At 45.4% G+C, this 27,109-nt stretch overlaps 1 protein-coding gene across 2 annotated transcripts in view; it reads left to right on the plus strand.

The window, feature by feature from the left end:
* pik3c2b (phosphatidylinositol-4-phosphate 3-kinase, catalytic subunit type 2 beta) overlaps positions 1 to 27,109 on the plus strand; it is a 191,054-nt gene that overhangs the window by 21,144 nt on the left and 142,801 nt on the right. For both annotated transcript variants that reach the window (XM_078242059.1, XM_078242060.1), the window contains exons 3-5: positions 11,849 to 11,949; positions 16,821 to 16,975; positions 22,025 to 22,145. In XM_078242059.1, coding sequence (XP_078098185.1) covers positions 11,849 to 11,949; positions 16,821 to 16,975; positions 22,025 to 22,145 — 377 coding nt within the window. The remainder of the gene's footprint in view (positions 1 to 11,848; positions 11,950 to 16,820; positions 16,976 to 22,024; positions 22,146 to 27,109) is intronic.

A 27,109-nucleotide genomic window follows, 5' to 3' on the forward strand; every position in this document is an offset into this window, starting at 1 on the left:
ACCCAACCGCCCCCAAAGTTATCACTGGTGTGTTTCTCCACTAACCTTCCAGTTCATGCTTGTAGTCTCTTTGAATTTCCATAGAATCCTTACAGTGCAGGAGGCGGCCATTTTGGCCCATCGGGTTTGCACCGACTGCTTTGCCTTTCTCTCAGTTCGAGCTGCCTACCTCCTCTTTCCTCCCCACCACCTTCGCCAATTTAACAGCACAATATTCCTCCCGTCCCAGTCGTCCCGTCCGACGGGTGCTGCTTTGGTCTGAGGTTCCTCGTGCGCTGTGCGGTGTGGATAGGGTGTCATTTGGCAACACGGTTTACAGTACAGATTGGAAATCGAAAGTGAGATCTTAAATGGTTTATAAGGCTCAGTTTTCTCACTTGGCAGTGTGTTTACAACTGAGGCATTTAAGGGGAGCCTTGAAACATGTCTTTTCTGAAGTAAACTTTTGAATGGCCCAAGACTGCTGGCTGTCCCTGTGCCAGACTTGCCATTTTGGAACAGTGCCAAGTAACAAGTTTCCATGCCCCTTCTGCTTGCTGCTATTGCCTTGGTAACCCATTTTATAAAGACAGAAGAGGAGCACTGTACCAGCACACATACTCCCTCTCTCATAGATATTATTTTCTTTTGACGTGATGCTAATGTGTTATTGCATGTGATGCAGAGTTTATTCAATGCAACAGATGCTAACACATCAATGTGAGTGGAAGGGACCAGGGATTATCCGATGTGAGGCTAGCTTCTAATTAGATTTGACCAAGCCAGGGTTTTGTTAATGCTTTAGTATATTGCTGAACAAACCCAGGATGATTGTTCTCCTGTGCCTGGTCTGCTCTTTTGGAGCTGGGCCAAGCTACACAAGTTTCTTTCCCTCACATCTGACCACATTGCTTTGGTAATGCATTGTATGCAGGAACAGAAAAAGCTCTGTACCAATTGTACATCAGTATCGGATGGGCATCGTTCAATATTCTGCCAACATATATAATGCCATGATAAATTTTCTCTGGTGATAATTCATTGACTGATACTTCAGTTGACCCAAGTAAGTGCATTCCGGAGCTAACCATAGAGCTCAGGAGGCAATTCGGCCCATCTAGTCCATGCCAGCTCTCTGCAAGTACGCTTCAGCTTGTCCCACTCCTCCACCTTATTCCTGTAAGCCTGCAAGCATTTTCCCTTCCGGTGTTTATCCAATTCCCTTTTGGAAAGCCTCAATTGAATCTTCCTCTCACACCACCTTAGGGAGTGCATTCCACTCTTCAGCCAATGGGAATAATTTATTTCTGTCTAGGCCTCAGGAATTTTGAACACCTCCATCAAATCTTCTCTTAACCTTTGCTTCTCTGAGAAGAACAGCCTCAGTTTCTCCGACCTATCCACATAACTGAAGTATTTTATCCCCAGAACCGCTCTCGTAAGTCTTTTCTGCACCCTCTCTAAAGCCTTCACATTTTTCCTAAAGAGTGGAGCTCAGAATTGGACATAATATTCTGAATGAGGTCAAATCTCTTTATAAAAGGTCTATTATAACTTCCTTGCTACATTAGTAGATTTCTAGATGGGTATTTGTTAAGATCCAGATAAAAAACTCCAAGGTGTTTTATGAAGTCTAGCCTAGACTCTAAGTTTTACATTTGATTTTGGCATTAGGGTGAGCATAAGGTGTTGATCCAAGTGACCCACTAGGAAGCTTTTATCAAACAAAGTTTATTTAAGAATACCGTCAAAATATAACAAAAAGAAATTAGCTTAATTTTTACCAATTACAACATTTAAACATAACACAGTATAACTCCTAACAGCTAGCTATTTCTGCTGTTCCAAGTTGAACACCGTTCCACAAATATACACCCTTCTTTAGACTTGGCACAGAAACAAGTATGCTCACTTGATGCTGGATTTGCAGCTTTTTAACACCTGCCGTGAATTGGTCTTTTGAATGTTGGGTCAAATCTTTGAGGCTTCCCAGTCCTGGGACTTACAGCAAGACTCTGGAGAGAGAGATACTGCCTTCTTCCACCAGCTTCTGACAGCAGCTGAGAAAATGAAACTAAAACTTGGATTTTTCTGTGGAAAAAGACTGTCCCCAGATGTATCACCCGACTTGTCAATCACCCCCAAATCAAGCTGCACCCAGCAATCCCCAAATGACCACGAAACCCCAGAACACTGCATTAATCCAGATTAAAATCAACATGATATCAATTATACTGCCTCAGCAGCTATAACGGACACTGGTCACAGACATCACGGTGCCGATAACTTCCAGGGCCTGCTCGAAACATCCTGCAAAGAACATGATTAAAATACATTTCTTAAAGGCACAGTATCATTGCATATTGATGAGACTCTTGTTAACCAAAGGTATCAAGAGATATGAGGCAGAAGCAGGCAAATGGAATTGGGTTAGAAATCAGCCACAACCTCATTTAATGGTGGAATATTCCTGCTGGACTGAATGGCTTACTCCTGTTTCCATGTGCCAGGACTGTCTTTCAGAACCTCTGGGCCTTACCACCAGTTAAATACTTTTGAGGTACAGTTACAATGCAGGAAATGCAACAACCAATTTACCATAGGGCAAGATCTCTCAAACAGCAATGTGATAATGATCAGATAATCTGTTTTAGTGATATTGGTTGAGGGGTAATTATTGGTCAACACAAAAGAAAGAACTCCCTTCACTTGGAATATTCATTTGGAATATAGTGTTCAATTCTGGTGGCCACTCTACCAGAAGGATGTGGATGCTTTGGAGAGGGTACAGAAGAGGTTTACCAAGATGTTGCCTGGTCTGTAGGGTATTAGCTATGAGGAGAGGTTGGATAAACTCGAGTTTGTTCTCACTGGAACGACGGAGGTTGAGGGCTGGCCTGATGGAGGTTAACAAGATTATAAATGGTATGGACAGAGTGGATAGTCAGATGTTCTTTCCTAGGGTGGAAGAGTCAAGTACTAGGGGACACAGGTTTAAGGTGCGTGGGGAAAAGTTTAGAGGAGATGTGCGAGGCAAGTTTTTTCACACAGAGGGTGGTAAATGTCTGGAATGCGCTGCCCGGGGAGGTGGTGGGAGCAGGTACGATAGTGGCATTTAAGAGGCATCTAGATGAATACATGAATAGGATGGGAATGGAAGGATACGGGCTCCATAAGTGTATACAGTTTTAGTTTAGGCAGGCATTGTGATCGGCATAGGGTTGGAGGGCCGAAGGGCCTGTTCCTGTGCTGTACTGTTGTTTGTTCTTCTTTGAGAAAGTGCCATGGGATTATTTCCATTCACCTGAGAGAGAAGATGCAGTCTCAGTTTTCACGTCGCTTCCGAAAGGCAGCCCTTCATCAGCGCAGCTCTATTTCAGTAATGCACTGAAGTGTCAGCTTCGAGCACATGTTCAGGTCCCTGGAGTGAGATGTGACTCCACAACTTTCTGACTCCTGGGCAAGAGTGCTACCAACAGAATCCCCGGCTGACACCTGAGCAGTTGTGCAGCGGGGAAAGCACAAATCTTTAACGTACAGTGGATCCGTGCCCATACGTAGCTGTAACAACATCTCCAGCACCTCTGTTTTCACGAAGATTTTGATACTTCATGGGGAGAGAGGTGCTAGAATTGCTCATGGTTTTGCGTTATTAAGCTAGTCTCGGGTCACCACCAAATTTACAGGAGGACCTCACAAACATTGAAACACTATGGTTCAGCTGGAAACAGGCAGTTACAAGAATCATAGAATCCTTACAGTGGAGAAGGAGGCCATTTGGCCCATCAAGTCTGCACTGATAACAATCCCACCCAGACCCTATCCCCATAAACCCAAACATTTACCTAGCTAATCCTCCTGACACTAAGAGGCAATTTAGCATGGCCATGAGGTCACATACCAACCGACTCAAGAACAGCTTCTTCCCTGCTGCTGTCAGACATTTGATTGGACTTAATCTTGCATTAAGTTGATCTTTCTCTACACCCTAACTATGACTGTAACTCTACATTCTCTCGTTTCCTTCTCAATGAACGGGATGCTTTGTCTGTATAGCACGCAAGAAACAATACTTTTCACTATGTTAATACATGTGACAATAATAAATCAAATCAAATCAATCAACCTAACCCGCACATCTTTGGATTGTGGGAGGAAACTGGAGCACCTGGAAGAAACCCACGCAGGGAGGATGTTCAAACTCCACACAATCACCCAATGCCGGAATTGAACCTGGGTCCCTGGTGCTGTGAGGCAGCAGTGCTAACCACTGTGCCTCAGTGGAACACTGTGGAACAAAAGCAAAACACTGCAAATACGGGAAATCTGAAATAAAAGCAGAATATGCAGGAAATGCTCAACGCGGGACAAGTACCATCTGTGGAGAGTGAAACCGAGGGTTTTGTTGAAGGGAAGAGGTGAGAGTGCTGGTGATTCTTACAGTGCAAGGTTCTGCCTGATCCCCACTCTACATCATAAAAGATTTGGAGTTAGCTTTAGTAGATTAAAGGGTGAGGTGGGGAGCGGGGGGTAAGCTAAGTGGTCAATACTGGGGCAATTAAAAAAGATCCAAGATCTGGAAAATACTGAAGTTATCTTAGAATCTTAGAATCCCTACAGCACAGAAAGAGGCCATTCGGCCCATCGAGTCTGCACCGACCAAATCCCACCCAGGCCCTACCCCCATATATTTACCCACTAATCCCTCTAACCTACGCATCCCAGGACACTAAGGGCAATTTAAGCATGGCCAATCAACCTAACCCGCACATCTTTGGACTGCGGGAGGAAACCGGAGCACCCGGAGGAAACCCACGCAGACACGAGGGGAATGTGCAAACGCCACACAGACAGTGACCCGAGCCGGGAATCGAACTCAGGCCCCTGTAGCTGTGAAGCAGCAGTGCTAACCACTATGCTACCATGCCGCCCATTATAATCTTGGATCGGATTCCTTCCTGCTCCGTACAGCAGTCCGTTCTTTGAATAAGCTTTCTTGTTATGTTCAGGCCGTGTGTACGCAGGGAAAAAGTCACCCAGATTAGGAGAACGGGGTGGGTGGGGAGGACGATAACCACAACCATCACAAACATGCATGTACGGCACTGTGATCTCAGACTTTGTGAGTGAGGGAAGCAGCCTATTCATTAGGGTCATAAACACCTCCGTGCTATTGAATTCCTTCAACCAGTAGAAAGAATGCCCAGCCATGCCTGCCAAGTGTGACTCATTTCAGTTTAAAGAATTGGTTCATTCTGATATACAATGCAACATCTCGTAATTTACCACAATGGAGGTTTCCCCTGGCGGATAATGGAAAATCCCCAAATTTTGGGCTGGGACAATAGTACAAGCAATCCCTTGGGCACAACAATGTAGACCATCGCAACACACAAAAGAAACGTGATTTGATTTTGAATTCCCTCAAGAGGATTTCCTCGGGGTGGCGAGGGGGGTGGGGGGTGGGGGGGGGAGAAAAAATTGGACGGCAGCTAATTAGATTGTGGACTCGTTCTTTAAATAATCAACTCTGCTCCATGTGATTTGTGATCAGGTCTCCCTCCTTCTGTTCATAGCTCTCGCTTGATTTTGGAGGGTGGCGCGTAGGCCACCCCATCAAATGCATTCTTAGGCTACAGTGCGAGTGTTAGTGTCCCTCTGCTGCTTAATGGAAAACTATGGGAAGCCTCTGTACGCTTGTTGACTCCAATGAATCATATACGGCCAGCGTGACAAACCGCATTAGATCAGTAGTCCAGTGTAGCATTTTATAGACTGTGACTGTAATGCACAACTGTGGGCCCAGTCAGCTGTGCTTTCAATGTTTGTGTGTGAAGCACTTCACTGGGTAGACCAGAGATGTATGTGTTCAGTGTTACACAGTGCTGCCACCTGCCCAGGGGTCTGGCATTGTGCTGTGCATCATTCCGTGATTACTGATCATGCATTTATTTTTGGTTACTGTTCTGCTGACAATTATTTCCCATTTTGATTGTCCATTCATCATTTATGCTCTGTCCATGGTTGTCTCCCACCTTCACTGTGCCACACTGCTGCTCGGAATTAGCCCCCACCAACCCAGGCATGTGGGGCATACTGTGCCACTAATCTCCCTTGCTTCTCACCAGCCGCAGCTCCATGAATGATTAATTCACACCTGTGATGCCCACACCTTGCTCAACTTTCAGTGCGGATCAAGTCCCTTTGCTGTGAGCTGTCACTGATTCTTTCCCTTGACTCTTCCCCTCTCCCCCCCCCCCCCAACCCGCTTCCTCCCCAGGAGCTGATGCTGATAACCCCAACTTAGCAACTGGGTGGCACGGTGGCACAGTGGTTGGCACTGCTGCCTCACAGCGCCAGGGACCCGGGTTCAATTCCCCTGCTTGGGTCACTGTCTCTGCAGAGTTTACACGTTCTCCCCGTGTCTGTGTGGGTTTCCTCTGCGTGCTCCGGTTTCCTCCCACAGTCCGAAAGACGCGCTGGTTAGGTGCATTGGCCATGCTAAATTCTCCCTCAGTGTACCCGAACAGGTGCCGGAATGTGGCGATGAGGGGATTTTCACAGTAACTTCATTGTGGTGTTAATGTAAGCCGACTTGTGACACTAATAAATAAGCTTAAACTTCACTCACCACTTTCTCCCTCCTCCTCCTTCCTGAACACCTCTTTTCCTGCACGCACCCCCAAATTTTCTCCCCTCTTTCTGTCTCTGAACAACTAATGATTGCTCTTGCACCCCACATGCTTCCCCCTCGCCCCTTCTCCCCACATCTCCCCTTCTCTTTTCATTCTTCCTGCTATTCTCTCCCCTCATTATCCCCACCCCCAATTCTCCCCCTGAACCCTCCCAATTCTCCCCCCCGCCCCCCAATTCTCCTCCCCACCCCTTAAATCTCACCCCCAGCCCCCCCGATTCTCCTCTTCCCCCCCCCCCCCCCCGGCTGCCTCCCCCCACCCCGGGCCCGGGGTCACTCTTCAGGGGTGCGGGGCCTTGCTGTGGGTGGGCCCGGCTCGGTGTCCGGGTGTTGACTTGGGGGCCCGGGCCAGCGGGGGATGCTGGAGCTGGCCGCCATGGCCGTGGCGCTGGCCGTGATCGTGCTGAGCCTGGGCCTCTACCACCTGCGAGCGGCCAGCGGTACCATGGTAACCGCAGGGCCTAGTGAGCAGGCTGCACCATCCTGAACCCAGTCCCACTCAACCAAAACAGGGCTTTATTCATCATCATCTCAACCAAAACAGGGCTTTAGTAATCATTTCTCAATCAAAATAGGGCTTTATTCATCATCTCTCAACCAAAACAGGGCTTTAGTAATCATTTCTCAATCAAAATAGGGCTTTATTCATCATCTCTCAACCAAAATAGGGTTTCAGTAATCATCTCACAACCAAGACAGGGCTTTAATAAACATCTCTGAGCCAAAACAGGGCTTTAGTCATCATCTCTCAACTAAAACAGGGCTTTATTAAACATCTCTTATCCAAGATAGGGCTTTATTAATAATCTCTCAACCAAAACAGGGCTTTAGTCATCATCTCTGAACAGGGATTTATTAACCAAACGGCTTTGTTCAATCATCTCTGTTCTATTACAGAATTTTAACTATCCATTATCATAGAATAGAATCTCTACAGTACAGAAAGAGGCCATTTGGCCCATCGAGTCTGCACCGACCACAATCCCACCCAGGCCCTACCCCCATATCCCTACATATTTTACCCACTAATCCCTCTAAACAACGCATCTCAGGACACTAAGGGGCAATTTTAGCATGGCCAATCAACCTAACCCGCACATCTTTGGACTGTGGGAGGAAAACGGAGCACCCGGAGGAAACCCACGCAGACACGAGGAGAATGTGCAAACTCCACACAGACAGTGACCCAAGCCGGGAATCGAACCCAGGTCCCTGGAGCTGTGAAGCAGCAGTGCTAACCACTGTGCTACCGTGCCGCCTTACTGAGATATATTTTTCTCTTCTGCAAGGTTTACATTAAAATTTTGCTATTCAACTTAAAATGCAAATTTGCTGGTTACATCAAGAAAAATATAGATTTTAATCTTTTGTTGCAAGTTGAAAGAAAATAGAGCATAACCACTTCTGCCTCACATCAGGGACCTGGTTCGATTCCCAGCTTGGGTCACTGTGCGGAGTCAGCATGTTTCCCCATGTCTAGGTGAGTTTTCCCCGTGTCTACGTGGGTTTCCTCCGGGTGCTCCGCTTTCCTTCCACAGTGCTGGTTAGGTGCATTGGCCATGCTAAATTCTCCCTCAGTGTACCCAAACAGGTGCCAGAATGTGGCGACTAGGGGATTTTCACAGTAACTTCATTGCAGTGTTAATGTAAGCCTACTTGTGACAAATAAATAAACTTTAACTTTAGTGCAGCAGGGTGGCACAGTGGTTAGCACAGCTCCCTCACAGCGCCAGGGATGCGGGTTTAATTCCAGCCTCGGGTGACTGTCTGTGTGGAGTTTGCATGTTCTCCCCATGTCTGTGTGGGTTTCCACCGGGTGCTCCGGTTTCCACCCACAGTCCAAAGATGTGTAGGTTATATGGATTAGCCATGGTAAATGCCTCGGTTTACGGGGATAGGATGGGGTAAAAAGGCCTGGGTAAGATACCCTGTCAGAGCGAGTTGGTGCAGACTTGATGCACTGTAGGGATTCGATGATACTATTTTTTTTCCTTCTGGGAGTTTGTTTATATTTAGGTAATTACAGAAAATTCAAATTTGGATGCACGTGGTGAACTTGGTTGCGTTTTATCTAAGAACGACCTGTTGAAGTATTTAAATCATTTACAGACCTGAAAAATCACGAATTTGATTTCTAGTCTGAGTGAAGTCATAGAACTTGCAGGAGCACTGTTTAATGACCTTTAGTTGACGAAAGGAAAATGAAGCCACCATTCACCCTCTTACTATCAGTCGGTGGAGAACAAAATTGAGCTTCATTGTGATGCCTCCTAGCTGAAAGGCATATACCCACAGACCTTGGAACAACTCAGTGGGGAAATGGGATGGTTGTTAATTATCTCACTCTTCAAAAATAAACGCAGGTCCATATGATTTACGATCGAGTCTCCTTTTGTTTGTAAATCTCATTCTAAACAGTTCCTTGAGGTCTATAAAATAATGAGAGGCATTGATCAGCTGGATAGTCAACATCTTTTCCCAAAGGTAGGGAAGTCTAAAACTAGAGGGCGTAGGTTTAAGGTGAGAGGGGTGAAAAACAAAAGGGTCCAGAGGGGCACGTTTTTCACTCAGTAGGTAGTGAGTGTCTGGAACGAGCTGCCAGAGGCAGTAGTCGAGGCAGGTACAATTTTGTCTTTTAAAAAGCATTTAGGCTGTTACATGGGTAAGGTGGGTATAGAGGGATATTGGCCAAATGCGGGCAATTGGGACTAGCTTAGTAGCAAAAACTGGACAGCGTGGACAAGTTGGGCTGAAGGGCCTGTTTCCATGCTGTAAACCTCTGACTCTATGATCTTGATGCACTGGCCACACCGTTAAATGCTCTTCTTGGGCTGTTGTGAGAGTGTTAGCAGTACTTCACTGTTTAGTGGTAAACTACAAAGTCCCTATGCTCGTTGACTCCAATAAATAATATTTGGCCACTTTCCCTAGTATCTACGTCTGCGGGTGGGCACCCATGTAATTTCTTATGCCTGAGAAGGAGCCCTTCAGGTATTTCCCCACCCAAAAAGCACTATCTAAAGTAAGCTATTATTGTCATAGCAAAGGCTGGGGCGGGTGAGGAGGGGGGAGGGATGGGATGCACGGGAAGCAGGGAGTCCAGGGTCCCCTATTCTTTCAAATTGAATTATTTTATTGAACTTCATTTGCGACCTTGCTTCTCAGCTAACAAACCAAGCAGTCTTTCATGACCTTTGGCATGGTGGTTAGCACTGTTGCCTCACAGCACCAGGGATCCGAGTTTGATTCTGGTTTGGGACACTGTGGAGTTTGCAAGTTCTCCCCGTGTCTGCGTGGGTTTCCCTCTGGGTGCTCTGGTTTCCTCCCACAATCCAAAGATTTGTAGGGTAGGTGGACTAGCCGTGGTAAATGCGCAGATAGGCCTGGATGAGGTGTTCTTCAGAGAGTCGGTGCAGACTCGATGGGCTGAATGGCTTCCTTCTGTACTACAGGGGATTCTAGGAGTGTCCTCCAATTTGGTGTCTTCAACAAATTTCTATGTTGTTCCCTAACTCCTAATTCCAGATCATTTTTGTGTGTGTTTTGTAAATAGAATGGCTTCATAGAATCCCTACAGTGCAGAAGGAGGCCATTCAGCTCATCGAGTCTGCACTGACCACAATCCCACCCAAGCCCTATCCCCATTACCCCAGGCATTTACCCTAGCTAGTCCTCCTGACACTAAGGGGCAGGTTAGCATGGCCAATCAATATGATGGCCAATCGTGGCTTCAATATGGACACTGGGGATTTTCACAGTAACCTCACTGCAGTGTCGATGTATGCCTACTTGTGACAATAATAAAATAAACTTTAAATTTGTCGAACACCGTTTCTATTTACACCTTTCCATTTGGAGAAATTTCCTCGGTCACCCACCCATTTTTTTTTCTTTTGCCCCTAACCATCTTGGTCTCCATAATTTGGTCTACCATGATCTTTGCTATCCTGTGTGGTACCTTATCAAATATGGGATAGGTTACAGATGTAACACTTGCTGAAGCTGCTCTAAAAAGAGATGACAGTTGTGTTAAACATGTGCTAAAACAATATGTAAAGGCCTATATGTAGTTTTTAATCTTCAATTGATCCAAATTTGCTCATACATTTTAAAGTTCCACTTGTGGTTTGACTTGATGAAGCATTATCTGGGTACACTTAGTGTTCGGAAAGTACCAGGGTGCTTCGTGGTTAAATGCAGAATTATATTTTTGTGCAGACATTGAACTAAGCAAAGTGGTTTTTATTGTGACACCAAAGTTGCTTTAGGAGATGGGGACCTATTGTAGTTTAATTACTAAGTATTTCTTGAGCCATTCTATCCTGTAATGAAGTCTGCTTTAGCAGAGACAAGCATGAAGTCCTTTCCATGTTTTGGGTAACATATGTTTGTGATGCAGGCAGCATGATGGAAGGGTGGCACGGTAGCACAGTGGTTAGCACTGCTGCTTCACAGCTCCAGGGACCTGGGTTCAATTCTCGGCTTGGGTCACTGTCTGTGTGGAGTTTGCACATTCTCCTCGTGTCTGCATGGGTTTCCTCCGGGTGCTCCGGTTTCCTCCCACAGTGGTTGGTGCAGACTCGATGGGCCGAATGGCCTCTTTCTGTACTGTAGAGTTTCTATGTTTCTATGTGGCACAGTGGTTAGCACTGCTGCCTCACAGTGCGAGGGACCCGAGTTCGATTCTGGCCTTGGGTCACTGTCTGTGTGGAGTTTGCACATTCTCCTCGTGTCTGCGTGGGTTTCCTCCGGGTGCTCCCGTTTCGTCCCACAGTCCAAAGATGTGCAAGTTATGTGCAAGGATTAGCCATGCTAAATTGACCACTAGTGTCCCAAGGTGTGCTGATTAGGTGGATCGGCCCTGGTGGATCACGGGGATAGGGCCTGGGTGAGATGTTCTTTCGGAGAGTCAGTACAGACTCGATTGGCCGAATTGCCTCCTTCTGCACTGTAGGGATTGCATGGTTCTAATACCACGGTATATGGAAAGTTCTCTCACCACCAAACCCTTAGAAATAAAATAGCAGTTCATCCAAAGCAGAAATAAAGGCAACTTGTTTTATAATTGAGCATCTTGATCCATCTTATCTGTTTATTCTTGACCTGTGGTGCAAAGTTATAATTGGCTACATTTTATCTGTCAGTTGCTGTACTGTTGCCCTTCTTGTGTTACAGAGCTCCTTACAGCAGAGCTATGAGTCGTGGAACTACGAACTACTGGAGGTTTCGGAAGAACGGAATGAAGAGGTTGCAGCGTTCTGCCACATGCTAGATGTGTAATTATCTATTTTTTATTTGAGACACTTCCGCCTCGAGCGCATTGACAGATTTTCTGCTTTTTTGTACATTTCTCCTTTTTAAACTGAGTAAAAATGTCTCGATGATGTATGGGTGGCACAGTGTTTAGCTCTGCTGCCTCACAGCTCCAGGGACCCGGGTTTCAATTCCAGCTTTGGGTGACTGTGTCTGAGTGGGGTTTGCACATTCTCCCTGTGTCTGCGTGGGTTTCCTCCAGATGCTCTGTGCAGGGTAGGTGAATTGGCCATGCTAAATTGCCCCTTAATGTCCCAGGATGTGTAGATTAGGCGGATTAGTGGCGTAAATAAGTGGGGCCACGGGGATAGGGCAGTGGGTAAGATGTTCTGCCAGAGAGTCAGTGCAAACTGGATGGGCTGAATGGCCGCTTCCTTCGCTTTGTAGATATTCTATGATTCTACTTAATAATTCGAACCATGCTCTTGTTTAAAAAACAAAGTTGACTTATGCAGAAATTCAGATTAAGCTAGGTAAAGAACACAGCAAAGTGGGAATTCAAATGAAGACACTGATCAGAGCTGGTGATTGAATTTGACTTTGAGTGTAGACCTATTCTGATTTATTGGGAAGCCAAGGTAAAGAAGAGCAAGACCCATGATGCAGAGACCACTTGGGTTGGAGAGGGCAATTGAGAACCAACCTGATGGTTAAGTGAAATCAAAATTGGATTTTATAACCCTGTTGCTTGCAGGAGGAAAATAAATTGGGAAATGTGTGGCATTCCATAGTTGTGAAATGCCAGAAACAAATATTTTGGATTGGGATTTCAATCCAATGAGGTTTCAGGAGAGAATAGGATGTCCTATTTAAGACTGACAGATTTGTATGCAATAAATCATTCTAAGGCAGCTAATGCAGTTGTTCCTGATGATCTATGAAGGCACATTTAGATGCGAGTTGCTGGTGTTCTTGGGTGCAGTGGGCGAGCGTGCTGTGCTTCCAACAAAGTCTAGGTTGGAATTCAACCTTAACTTCTTGAGATGGAGCTTGCATATTCTGGCAACCAAAATAACGTTTAAAGTTTATTTATTAGTCACAAATAGGCTTACATCAACACTGCAATGAAGTTACTGTGAAAATCCCCCAGTCGCCGCACTCCAGCATCCGATATCTTATGAAATGTGATCGAGCAGTGTCTTACTTGATCCCAAAAACATCCTTGGTTCAAACATGGACAGAAGAACTGAATTCCAAGGGTGAGGTGACATCAAGACAGCATTTGACTGAGTGCCGCATCAAGAAGCCCTAACAAAACTGGAATTAGTGGAAATTGGGGGAAAAGCCTCTGCTGGTTAGGATCATTCCTGGCTCAAAGAAGATGTTGTGGTGTTGGAGGTCACCATTTCAGCTCCAGGAGCTCATTAGAGGAGTTCCTCATGGTAGTGTCCTACGCCCAACCACCTTCAGTTGCTTCATCATAAGGCCAGAAGTGGGGATGTTCCCTGATGATTGTATGATGTTCAGCACCATTTGCGACTCCTCAGATACCGAAGCAGCTCATATCCCAATGCAGCAAGACCTGGACAATATCCAAACTTGGGCTGCCAAGTGGCAAGTAATATTCATGCCACGCAAGTGCCAGGCAATGACCATCTCCAAGAAGGGAGGATCTGACCATTGGCCCTTGACATTCAATGGCATTACCATCACTGAATCCCCTAGTGTCATCATCCTGGGGATTACCATTGACCGGAAACTGGATTATCCATATAAATATTGTAGCTACAAGAACAGGTCAAAGGCGAGGAATCCTGCAGCATGTAAGTCACCTCCTGACTCTCCAAAGCCTCTTTACCTGTTGCAAGGCACAAGTTAGGGGTGTCATGAGATACTCTTCACTTGTCTGGATGAGTGCAACTCCAACAACACTGAAGAAGCTCGAAATCATCCAAGGCAAAGCAGCCGACTTGATTGCTACTCCTTCCATAAACATTCAATCGCTCTACCATCAACGAACAATGGCAGCAGTGTGTACCATCTACAAGGTGCACTGCAAGAATGCTCCAAGGTTCCTTGGGCAGCACGTTCCAAACCTATGACCACCATCACCGAGAAGGTCAAGAGCAGCAGATGCCTGAGAATGCCACCGCCTTGAGGTTCCCCTTCAAGTCACTTAGCATCCTGACTTGGAAATGTATTGCCATTCCTTCATTGTCGCTGGGTCAAAACCCTGGAATTCGCTTCATAATAGCACTGTGCGTGTACCTACACCTCGGGGACTGCAGCCATTCAAGAAGGTAGCTCCCCACCATCTTCTCAAGGGCAGCTAGGGATGGGCAATAAATGTTGACCAAGCCAATGACGCCTACATCCCATAAATTAACTTTAAAAATGTAACAGGAGAGTTTTTTTATTCATTCAGGAGACATAGGCGGCACGGTAGCACAGTGGTTAGCACTGCTGCTTCACAGTGCCAGGTTCGATTCCTGGCTTGGGTCACTGTCTGTGTGGAGTCTGCACGTTCTCCCCGAGTCTGCGTGGGTTTCCTCCGGGTGCTCCAGTTTCCTCCCACAGTCTGAAAGACGTGCTGGTTAGAGTGCATTGGCCCGAACAGTGTGGCGACTAGGAGAATTTCACAGTAACTTCATTGCAGTGTTAATGTAAGCCTTACTTGTGACTAATAAATAAACTTTTTTTGGGCGGCATCGCTGGCTGGCCAGCATTTATTGCCCACCCCTAGTTGCCCTTGGAGGGCAGTTGATACCAACCACATTGCTGTGGCTCTGGAGCCTTGTCTGTAGGCCAGACCGGGTAAGGACAGCAGATTTCCTTCCCTAAAGATTATTAATGAACCAGATGGGTTTTTCTGACAATCGACAATAGTTTCATGGCCATCAGTAGATTCTTAATTCCAGATTTTTTTTATTGAATTCAAATTCCACCGTCTGCCGTGGCGGGATTTGAAATTGGGTCCCCAGAACATTAGCTGAGCTTCTGGATTAATAGTTTAGCGATAATATCACTAGGCCATTGCCCCCCCCTTATAATCTTCTTCATTGCCTCCCATCCATTGATTCTGTCTACACTTCCCACTGCCTTGGCAAAGCAGCCAGCATATTTAAGGACCCCACGGACATTCTCTCTTCCACCTTCTTCCATCGGAAGAAAGATACAAAAGTCTGAGATCATGTACCAACCGACTCAAGAGCAGCTTCTTCCCTGCTGCTGTCAGACCTTTGAATGGACTTACCTTGCATTTAGTTGATCTTTCTCTACACCCTAGCTATGATTGTAACACTACATTCTGCACCCTCTCCTTTCCTTCTCTATGAACGATATGCTTTGTCTGTACAGTGCGCAAGAAACAATACTTTTCACTGTATGTTAATACATGTGACAATAATAAATCAAATCAAATACACAATCAAATCAAGAGCAAGTTAGAGTAACTGTTCACAAAGTCAAATTTCGAACAATTATGTAAAATTTCATGTAAATGGACCATTGGATCCAATTTGTTCACGCTGCACAGAAGGTTCCTTCAACTCTATTTCATGTAACCTTCAGAGTTGAATTTGGAAATGCAGCAGTACAATAGATTGTATTTATCTGTGTTGCTTTTTATAAATTAACTTTATAAAATTAACAGCAGATGAACAAGCAAATGCTGAGTTTTCACATTATCTGGTCCGTGTGTGGTTCCATTTATTTTTGTCAAGAATTTAAGTTTCCTTTACTGGCTCAGTTAGCAAAGACAATGTGAAACTATCGTCATACGCTCTTGGTTCTGGGTTGATTACAGAGCTGCGCTCAGTTAACTAATCTCAGCTTCCTTGTGTTGGAGATGCCAGCGTTGGACTGGGATGCCAAAATCCTACTGACTGTCCTGGCTTGAGACAATTTACACCTCTTTAACTTGTGATTATCCTTCTCTCCACGCACACTGTTTGTATCTGCAAAGACTTGATCACCTGTAAAAACTCGCATTCCAACCATTCTTCACATTCCAATCTAATTATCTTGCCATTGCGTCTTTGTCTATATATGCCGTGTTTGTGAACCTCCCTCCACTCACCTGATGAAGGACCAGCGCTCCGAAAGCTCGTGATTCCAAATAAACCTGTTGGACTTTAACCTCGTGTTGTGAGACTTCTTGCTTCCTTATAGCTAGGGATGAGAAATATTGATAGAGTTCCATCTCTTAATTGCTGTCTCATGACTCTCCCTGTAAGGATATGTAACAGGGAAATAATTAGGCTCAGTTACGATCCACCTTTCTATGATTTGATAACCTTGCAACACTCTGTTGTCTATGCCCACATGTGAAGAATTAACTTTTGTTTGAAGTGTTAGAGGGGAACCTCCAAACCCACAACCACTTCCATCTAGAAGGACAAGGGCAGCAGATGCATGGTAACACCACCGCCTGTAGGTTCCCCTCCAAGCCACTCACCATCCTGACTTGGAAATATATCGCTCTTCCTTTGCAATCACTGGGTCAAAATCCTGGAATTCCCTCCCTAACGTCATTGTGGGTCAACCCACAGCACTTGGACTGCACCGATTCAAGAAGGCAGCTCACCACCACCAAGGACAACTAGGGATGGGCAATAAATGCTGGCCAGCCAGCGACACCCATGTCCCACAAATGAATTTTTAAAATCTGGGTACCCTTGGAACTAGCACCAAGGAATTCCTCAATAACTGTAAGATCCACGTTACCCATGCCTAGATTAAAAAAGCAATAGTCTAAACAATAGTCTAAATAGCAGAATAATTTATTGTCTATGTCTATGCACTGTGGGGTGACTAATCCAGCTCTAAATTGAATCTTATTAAGTTGAATATCAGTGAAGAGGAAAAATGAAATCTCTAATTGTTTTCTCTGCAGACTTCGAAGCAGCTACACCTGTGACGGTCCAAAAAACATGGGATTAATCTGGAGTCCAGTGGTGATTCGAAATGACCAGCATGGAAATGGAATCAGTCTGAAAGTCACTGTATCTGCCAGCAGCCTTTCAGAACCACTTACATTCACATGTGATGGTGAGTTTTGGGTTTGGCACCATAGCTATTACAGTTGTTGCAAAACATCTGATCGATGTTGCTCGGATTGCAACTGTTATTTAATTGGGCCTATTGTAGAGGTGGGGGGGGCGTTTTCAGAAGCTTTCTCTGTGTTAATCAGAAGCTGAATTAAATTAGCTTATTGCTGAAATGGTTCTTGCCCAGCTCAATAAAATAAATCAGCAAAATCTGTTTCTTCTGCTGAGTCATTAACTTATTGACGGGAGACTCCATGAAGTGTTTCAGCCTAGCATTTCCTGTAGTTAGTTGTATCCAGACTCTGATTAATCCATTGCATCAACAATTTCCTTCACTAATTTCTCTTTTAAATGTAAGTCATGGGTATGACTTTCATGCAGTATCTCTCCGCTTTCCCTGGATGATGTATGTTATTTATTTACGTATTTTTGCTAGGGCGCAGGTTTAGCATGAGAGGGGAGAGATACAAAAGGGTCCAGAGGGGGAATTTTGTCTCACAGTGGGTGGTGAGTGTCTGGAACAAGCTGCCAGAGGTAGTAGTAGAGGCGGGTACAATATTGTCTTTTAAAAAGCATTTAGACAGTTACATGGCGGCACGGTAGCACAGTGGTTAGCACTGCTGCTTCACAGCTCCAGGGTCCCGGGTTCGATTCCCGGCTCGGGTCACTGTCTCTGTGGAGTTTGCACATTCTCCTCGTGTCTGCGTGGGTTTCCTCCGGGTGCTCCGGTTTCCTCCCACAATCCAAAGATGTGCGGGTTAGGTTGATTGGCCAGGTTAAAAAAATTGCCCCTTAGAGTCCTGGGATGCGTAGGTTAGAGGGATTAGCGGGTAAAATATGTGGGGGTAGGGCCTGGGTGGGATTGTGGTCGGTGCAGACTCGATGGGCCGAATGGCCTCCTTCTGCACTGTAGGGTTTCTATGATTCTATGGGTAAGATGGGTACAGAGGGACATGGGCCAAATGCAGGCCATTGGGACTAGCTTAGGGGTTAAAAAAAAAGGGTGGCATGGCCAAGTTGGGCCGAAGGGCCTGTTTCCATGCTGTAAACCTCTACTCTATGACTTTATGACTCTATGCTTAAAGACTTTTTGATCACCCTTGGGTTTTTTAATCTGATTTCTCTATACATCTCTCACTGATTTTTGCTCAGGTTATTGCCATTATTTCTCCTGAAATGGGCAATGATATCTACAAATGAGCGTTGGCCAATAATAACTCCAAATAACTAGGGGCGGCATGATGGCACAGCGGTTAGCACTGCTGCCTCACAGCGCCAGGGACCCAGGTTCAATTCCGGCCTCGGATCACTGTCTGTGTGGAGTTTGCACATTCTTCCTGTGTCTGTGGGGGTTTCCTCCGGGTGCTCCAGTTTCCTCCCACAGTCCAAAGATGTGCAGGTTGGGTTGAGTGGCCATGCTAAATTAACCCTAGTGTCAGGGTATTAGCAGGGTAAATATGTGTTACGGGAATAGGGCCTGGGTGGGATTGTGGTCGGTGCAGACACGATGGATTGAATGGCCTCCTTCTGCACTGTAGGGATTCTATGACTTTTTTCTCCACTGTTGTGAGGGTCTAATCTTTACTTGACATTTCCCCGCTGTGCAGTGGAATCATTCCCCAGATGAATTTGATGTAGAGAACTCCAAAACCAAGACAGGAACAACATTATAGCATTCATCTGCTTAGATTGGCAAAGATCCCAAACCATTGCTGGCACAGATTAGCTACCAATTATTACTCATTTACTACATCTTTTAAAACGCTACCCCATAATCTAGCCACAGGCGCTATCTTACTAAATGGCCCAATCCTCTTAAAGATGCTGATTTCAGCCATGCAGTAAATAAATCCATCGAGTGACTGAACCATACAATTGAAAAGTCCCAAGTTTAATTTTTGTTGTGTGTTGTTTTTTTCTATTTGTTCATGGGATGTGGATATCACTGGCTGGGCCAACAATCATTGTCCATCCCTAATTATTGTTGAACTGAAAGCATTTCAAAGGGCATTTAAGAGTCAAGCTAGATCACATGTAGGCCAGACCATAGTCCGATTTCCTTGTGTAAGTAAACCAGATTTTTTTAATGAACAATCGACAATGGTTTCATTAGACTTTTAATTCCATATTTTTACTGAATTAAAATTTCACCATCTGCCGTGGCGGGTTTTGAACTCTGGTCCCCAGAGCAGTATCCTGGGATTACTAGTCCAATGATGATATCACTATACCAGGTTTTAGCTGATCTGGTGGTAGATAGGGTCATAACGGTTTACAGCACGGAAACAGGCTCTTTGGCCCAACTTGTCCATGCTGCCCAGTTTTTACCACTAAGCCAGTCCCAATTGCCCCACATTTGGCCCATATCCCCCTATACCCATTTTACCTAAATGTCTAAATGCTTTTTAAAAGGCAAAATCGTACTCGCCTCTACTGCTGCCTCTGGCAGCTTGTTCCAGACACCCACCACCCTCGAGTGAAAGAAGCTGCCCCCCTTGGCCCTTTTGTATCTCTCCCCTCTCATCTTAAGCAAGTTCTTAAGTTCTAAGTTCTTAACATTGTTCTCCATAGTCCATGAAGTCAAGGAAGAAACCTCTTACCGACACTTTCCATCGACAAATTGTTACTCTTCAATGTTGGATGAGCAAAACTTGTCTCTGCTCATCTGGGCTTGGGTGGGAAAATCTGCCAGGATTTCTTCTCTTGATTGCTACTCAAAGCTATCTGTGTGTGGGTATCAGATCAGTATAGGATATGGCTTGATCCCAATGCCTGCCACTCAAACACCCTCCTGAGACATCAATCTAAGCTTTCCAGTTAAAGATGTGTAATGCATGGAAAACACTGGAGAAGGAATCTTTTTTTTTTACAATGAATGTACCTTCTGGATCAATCTCTCACCAGGAATTAACATTTTAATTTGTTTCAAGTATCAAGAGGTAATGACTTTCTCAGGGAGCTGGCAAAGAAGCAGTTACTGAATCTGTTAAAAGCGATGGAACTAAATTAACATCTGGAAATAGACACAAAACTGGAATTTTTGAGTAGACCTATCATTTGACCACGTATTTAGTCAGCTTAATGACGTTAGAAGGAGAATTGCCCTATAACAAGGGAGATTGTCTTCAAGGAACAATTGTATGCATATTGGGAATTTCATTATGTACCTAATCTAAATTGATTCATCAGTATTGATGCAACTGGCCAATATGTCACTGTGTGACACAGCTGCTGGTTTTCCCTGCCTCTGCATTCTAATTGTGTGTGTGTGTGCAAATGCAAAGTGTGCGCTGTTAGGCTGGCAGTTAATTCAGATCAGGTACGCTGCTGTTTATGTATTTAATTATCCCAGTTTCTGCTCATGTCACGTAGGACAAACTATGCACTTTTTATAAACAAGTTGCTAATAACAGAATGCAGGGTAATATCCGGTGCTGGAATAGCTCAGGTAGAATTTTTGTTTATAGCATTTGAGATGAAAACAAACCTGCTCTCTTAATGCCAGCCGTTTGTGCAGATGGGAGCGTCTCCCTGAGAAATGGCATGCGATATAGAATCACTGATCATAGAATCCCTACAGTACAGAAGGAGGCCATTCGGCCCATCGAGTCTGCACCGACAACAATCCCACCCAGGCCCTATCCCCGCAACTCTACTTATTTACCCTGCTAATCCCCCCTGACACTAAGGGGCAATTTAGCCTGGCCAATCCACCTAATCCACACATCTTTGGACTGTGGGAGGAAGCCGTAGCATCCGGAGGAAACCCGCGCAGAAGCGGGGAGAATGTGCAAACTCCACACAGACAGTCACCCAAGTTCCAGTTTGTTCACCTCCTGTTTCAGTTTGTTCACCTCCTGTTTCAGTTTGTTCACCTCCTGTTTATTGCTACAGCCCATGTGAAGCTGGTCTTCTTCAAAGATCTCCTAGCTCCATCTCTGCAGCATCACCCCTCAGATCATCGGTTGCTGCTGTGACCCTCAAACCTTTGTTACCTATAAACTCTTCTGGTTAGGTTTCTACCTTGTACGCTGTATAAACTTTTCCAAAATTCTAATTTGCAGCCAGTCCAATTCACATCCCACCACTCGAATCAACCTGTATTGGATTCAGCAAATCTACCAAAACCTGGATTTTGAAAATTCTGATTGTTGTTTTCACATCTCTCAATGTCTTCGCTCCTTCCTAGTTTAAAGTTTCAAAGTTTAAAGTTTTTATTAAAGTTTACATAATCCAGCTTCTGAGTAGTGCAAACAGAGAAAGCTTCTGAAAAACACTCCACCTCTACAATAGGCCCAATTGAATATCAAGTTGGCTTACATTATTAACACTGCAATGAAGTTACTGTGAAAATCCCCTTTTTGTAAAGTTTATTTATTTTGTAAAGTTTATTTATTAGTCACAAGTAGGGCTTTTTACATTAACACTGCAATGAAGTTACTGTGAAATTCCCCTAGTCGCCACAGTCTGACACCTGTTTGGGTCAATACACCTAACCAGCATGTCTTTCAGAATGTGGGAGGAAACCGGAGCACCCGGAGGAAACCCACACAGACATGGGGTGAACGTGCGAACTCCACACAGACAGTGACCCAAGCTGGGAATCGAACCCATTACCTCATGATACTTGAAACCCAGGTCCCTGGCGCTGCGAAGCAGCAGTGCTTAACCACTGTGCTGCCATGCCGAGATTTTGTAATCTCTTCAAGCCCGTACAACCTTTTTGAAAACTCTGCAGCCCTCAATCCTAGTTTCTTTAACTGTTCCATCACTGGCGGTCATGCCTCAGCTGCCAAGACCCCTAGGCTCTGGAGTTCGTCCCCCTAAACATCTTCAGCGTTCCACTTCCTGTTCCACTTACACTCCTTTTTAAGTTGCTCATTAAAATCCACCCCTTTCAGCAGGTTTCTCGTCACCTGTCCTCTTATCCCCTGTGGCTCGCTGTCAACCTCTGTTTGAAAACCTGCATGAGGGATCTTTTATTAAGATAAAGGCGCTGCATAAATGCAAATTGTTGTTTGCCGGATTGTGATGTCGCCGTGTTTTCCAGGGGGCTCCACGGTGGATCTGATCATCTATCAGACTCTGTGTTACATTTATGATGACCTTCGTGGCATAAATGTTGACAACTTTGTCCTGAAGATATGTGGATTGGAAGAATTTCTACAGAAGTAAGTTGTTTGTTGAAGTTTTAATGCATGAGCAAGTAGTTTACATGTGGGCATGAAGAACTTAACAGAAGCATGAAAAAGCAGTGGGCGTGCTGTCATGGTAGAAAAGACAACATACTGAAGCACGAAAGATGTTGACTGGAGAACGGTTAAAGTGGCTAGTTTATCTTGAGCATTTTTTAAAAACTTCTTTATCAATGTCACACTCTCCTAAAGGGCGGCACAGTGATTAGCACTGCTGCCTCACAGCGCCAGGGAGCCGGGTTCAATTCCCGGCTTGGGTCACTGTGCGGAGTCTGCATGTTCTCCCCGCGTCCACGTGGGTTTCCTCCGGGTGCTCCGGTTCCCTCCCACAGTCCGAAAGACGTGCTGGTTAGTTGCATCGGCCACGCTAAATTCTCCCTCAGTGAACCCGAACAGGCGCCGGAGTGTGGCGACTAGGGGATTTTCACAGTCACTTAATTGCTGTGTTAATGTAAGCCTACTTATGCTAATAAATAAACTTTATGAATTGGCGAATTCACAATCCTCAGAACTTCAGGACTTCTTAAGGCAGCACGGTGGCACAATGGTTAGCGCTGCTGCCTCGCAGCGCCAGGGACCCGGGTTGGATTCCCAGCTTGGGTCACTGTCTGTGTGGAGTTTGCACATTCTCCCTGTGTCTGCGTGGGTTTCCTCCGGGTGCTCCGGTTTCCTCCCACAGTCCAAAGATGTGCAGGGTAGGTGGATTGGCCATTCTAAATTGCTCTTTAGTGCCCAAAGATGTGTCGGTTAGATGGATTAACTATGGTAAATGGGTGGGTTTATGGGGATAGGATGGGGGGGGAAAGGACCTGAGTAAGGTACCCTGTCAGAGCGAGTTGGTGCAGACTTGATGGGCCGAATGGCCCCTTTCTGCACTGTAGAGATTCTATGATACTTTTTTTTTCCTTCTGGGAAAAAGATGTGTAGGTTAGGGGGGATTAACTACGGTAAATGTACGGATCACGGGGAGAGGGCCTGGATAGGATACTCAGTCAGAGAGTCGGTGCAGACTTGATGGGCCGAATGGCCTCCCTCTGCACTCTAAGGATTCTATGTACGGATTCTATGATTCTTGCATTGATTTTTCATTCAAAAGTTTTCATCTGCCTCTGCTGAAAAGATCGTCTCTTCCCAGAGTAACTACAGTGGTTCCCCAACACTTTGTCAAAGTGACCATTCCCCATTTGTGAGCAGAATCAGACTTTATCTTTGTGGGGTGAGGGGGAGGTAACTTCACAGCTTAATGTGACCCAGCCATCTCTAAATTGGTGGACACTCAGGTTTCCAATCATGGATTCATGCAGCACAGACCAGGACCATTCAACCTGTCATGCCTGTGTGCCATGTGTTTGAATGGGCTATCCGATTAGGCCCGCTATCCGATTAGGCCCACTCTCCTACTCTTTCCCCAGCCTTTTTTTCTTTTCCAGCATACACCCAAATTCCCTTTCAAATTTAACATTTGGCCGGAATTCTCCGACCTCGCCTGCAGCTGGGGTGGAGGAGATTTAGCTGAGCTTTTCCATTCTTGCTGGCAGTTGCAGTGGGGCATGAATGAGTGGAGAATTCTATCTGCCAGAGAATTGTATCTACTTCCACTGCCCTTTCAGCCAGTACGTTCCAGATCGCAACCACTCCCTGTGTTTTAAAAAAACTCTGCTTGCTCTAGTTCTTTTTACCAATTACCTTCAATCTGTTTCCTTGGGTTAAGGATCATCCTGTCCGTGGAAAGTCTCTCTTTATTTACCCGATCAAAATCCTTCATAATTTTGAACACCTTTATCGAATCTTAAGCCTCTTCTCCCTAAGGGAAACAATCCCAGCTTCCCTAGTCTCTCCACATTACTGAAGTCTCTGTGATACCATTCCAGTAAACCTGTTCCATTCCCTCCGCTGCAAGATCTTGACGTCCTTTCTAGAGTGTGGTGCCCAGAATTGAATGCAATTCAGTCGAGGAGGCCAAAACAGTGTTTCATAAAGGCTTGGTGTAACTTCCTTGCATTTCCGCTCTATTCCTCTGCTTACAGAGCCGTGGATGTTGCGTGCTTTGTCAACCGTGATCGTTGACGGTTTGTGTATGGAGCAGCCAAAAGGGTATCTGCTTCCCGCACCCTCTTTTAATATTGTACCATTTTGTTTATGTTCCAAGAATGTGTCACTCCACACTGGTGGGGAACGACTAGATTGTGATCAGGAGACTGGACTTGGCTCATTTTACCGCCCTGCCCATAACACATTCACGTGCCCCTCCAGCCGCCCTTTCCTGAGGTCTGTCACTCACCACACGCTACTGGGTGAACTCGAGGTTTTCCTGTGCTGTGGTCAGGAACAGAATCTTGGCTCTTTGCTCAGCTACCTTTTGATGTCATTCAGTGTAACCCTGTCTTTGCCACTCTGTTAGCTCTGCCAGTTGGACCTTCTCTCTGAACCAACTCTGTTCTTTGATTTGATTTATTATTGTCCCATGTATTAACATACAGTGAAAAGTATTGTTTCTTGCGCGCTATACAGACAAAGCATACCGTTCATAGAGAAGGAAAGGAGAGAGTGCGGAATGTAGTGTTACAGTCATAGCTAGGGTGTAGAGAAAGATCAACTTAATGCAAGGTAAGTCCATGCAAAAGTCTGACGGCAGCGGGGAAGAAGCTGTTCTTGAGTCGGTCGGTACGTGACCTCAGACTTTTGTATCTTTTTCCCGACGGAAGAAGGTGGAAGAGAGAATGTCCGGGGTGCGTGGGGACCTTAATTATGCTGGCTGCGTTGCCGAGGCAGCGGGAAGTGTAGACAGAGTCAATGGATGCGAGGCTGGTTTGCGTGATGGATTGTGGATCTTATGATGATGGTGCTTCAGTAGCAGTGGAGGAACGGTAGTATATGTCTGGCTCTGGGTGCTGCGTGACGTCGAGGGATGTTTGCAGCCGTTGGTGTTCCCCTGCTGTTGGAAGTAGAAGTCATGTGGTTAGAATGCACTGTTGAAGTAATCTTGGCAAGTTTCTGCAAGCAGGATGCGTGGGCGATAGAGGGAATGAGTCCAGCAGCCGGGACAGCTAACAAGAGAACAGGTTTGTCTCGGATGGTGTCAAACTTCTTGGCTGCACCTGCCCAGGCAAGTTTAAAGGGAGGAAAGCCTTGTACTTAGAGCTATCCCATCGATAACAGTGGTGTTTCAGTGAGATCTTCCATCCCTGAGTTTGCAATTCACGATTTGAAATGAACATGACTGACAATGGATCATTGGAGGCTGATCCCATTGGTTGTAAGAACATTACACACCTTGTTGTGAAACTTGTCCCCCATTCCCTCCACCGATCAGCACCTTTTAAGAGCTTGGTGGAAGTACATAGTGGGGTTGCAGAATACCAGCAGCCTGACCACATTGATGTCATTGCAGATCAGTTGACGCTCTGAGTTATCTACTACATCTGCCATAGACTTACCGTGTTATGCCAATTCCCAGTCGGATGGGATGGATTGAGTACAACAACAACTTGCATTACTGCAGCGCCTTTAGCTAAATACAACACCTTGAGGCACAGCACAGGAGTGTGTAGCTAAGCGGGTGCACGCGTGGCCTGAGGTTCTGAGCTGTGGTCCGCTGATTGAGCGACAATCTGTCTAAACTCAACGATTAGTGCTTTGCATCATTCGTCACAGAAATAAGTTGCGAATGGTGTGGCGATATTGGAAGGAGAATTATTTTAAATGTAACGCAACCCTTCAAATTGGCCTTTCTTTTAGATAGCGGTTAGGTAGTTAGATAGCGGTCTTTATTTTAAAATGTCTAGACTGCTCAGTGGAAAAACTAGATTTTTCTTCCAAAATGAAGCACATGCAGCATCTAATATGCAGACATCTGCAGACTTGCACACTTCATGTTACTTTCGGTCTGAGTGTATTCAGTGCAAACACATTCTGTGAATAAAGCTTGGGCGCCAACTTCTCTTTTTGATATTTTTTTAAAGTATGAAATATTTAAATGTTAGATTCTATTTGTAGCTTTTAACTTTCCCCAGTTTATGCGGGGGTATAACACCATGGGTGGCACAGTGGTTAGCACTGCTGCCTCACAGCTCCAGGGACCTGGGTTCGATTCCCGACTTGGGGTCACTGCCTGTGTGGAGTTTGCACGTTCTCCCCGTGTCTGCGTGGGTTTCCTCCGGGTGCTCCGGTTTCCTCCCACAGTCCAAAGGTGTGCGGGTTAGGTTGTTTGGACATGCTAAATTAACCCTTAGTGTCCCAGGATGTGATAGGTTAGAGGGATTAGCAGGGTAACTGAGCAGGGATAGGGCCTGGATGGGATTGTTGTCGGTGCAGACTCAATGGGCCAAATGGCCGCCTTTTGCACTGTAGGGATTCTATGATTTCTATGAACCTCTCAAATACCTCTACAGCTGCTAATTTTAATTTTAAATTCAGGCAACTGGCCTGTGCTTTTGCACCTCTGCGTAGGTGTGTATATGTGTACACGTGTATACGTGTGTATATGCATACATATGTGTGCATGCATGCGCTCCCCCAAATGTTCTTTTTTTACCTGAGGAGAAGGAGATTGTCACTTAACTAGTTTAGCAGAGCTGGTTTATTTTTGATTTGATTCCTAAGCACGGAAGAATTTGAGCATGTTAATTTTTTTTATTCATTCGTGGGACATGGGCATCGTTGACTGGGCTAGCATTTATTGCCCATCCCGAGTTCACCTTGTTCAGAGGGCAGTTGAAAGTCAACCACTTTGCTGTGGCTCTGGAGTTACATGTAGGCCAGACCAGATAAGGACGGCAGATTTCCTTCCCGAAAGGACATTAGTGAACTCCAGGTGGGTTCTTCTGACAATCGACAATGGTTTCGTGGTCATCAGTAGATTCCAGATATTTTTTATTGAATTCAAATTCGACCATCTGCCATGGCGGGATTCGAACCCGAGTCCCCAGAACTTTAGCTGA

The sequence above is a fragment of the Mustelus asterias genome, chromosome 25 (genome assembly GCF_964213995.1).
Source record: "Mustelus asterias chromosome 25, sMusAst1.hap1.1, whole genome shotgun sequence".
NCBI classification, from domain to species: Eukaryota; Metazoa; Chordata; class Chondrichthyes; order Carcharhiniformes; family Triakidae; genus Mustelus; species Mustelus asterias.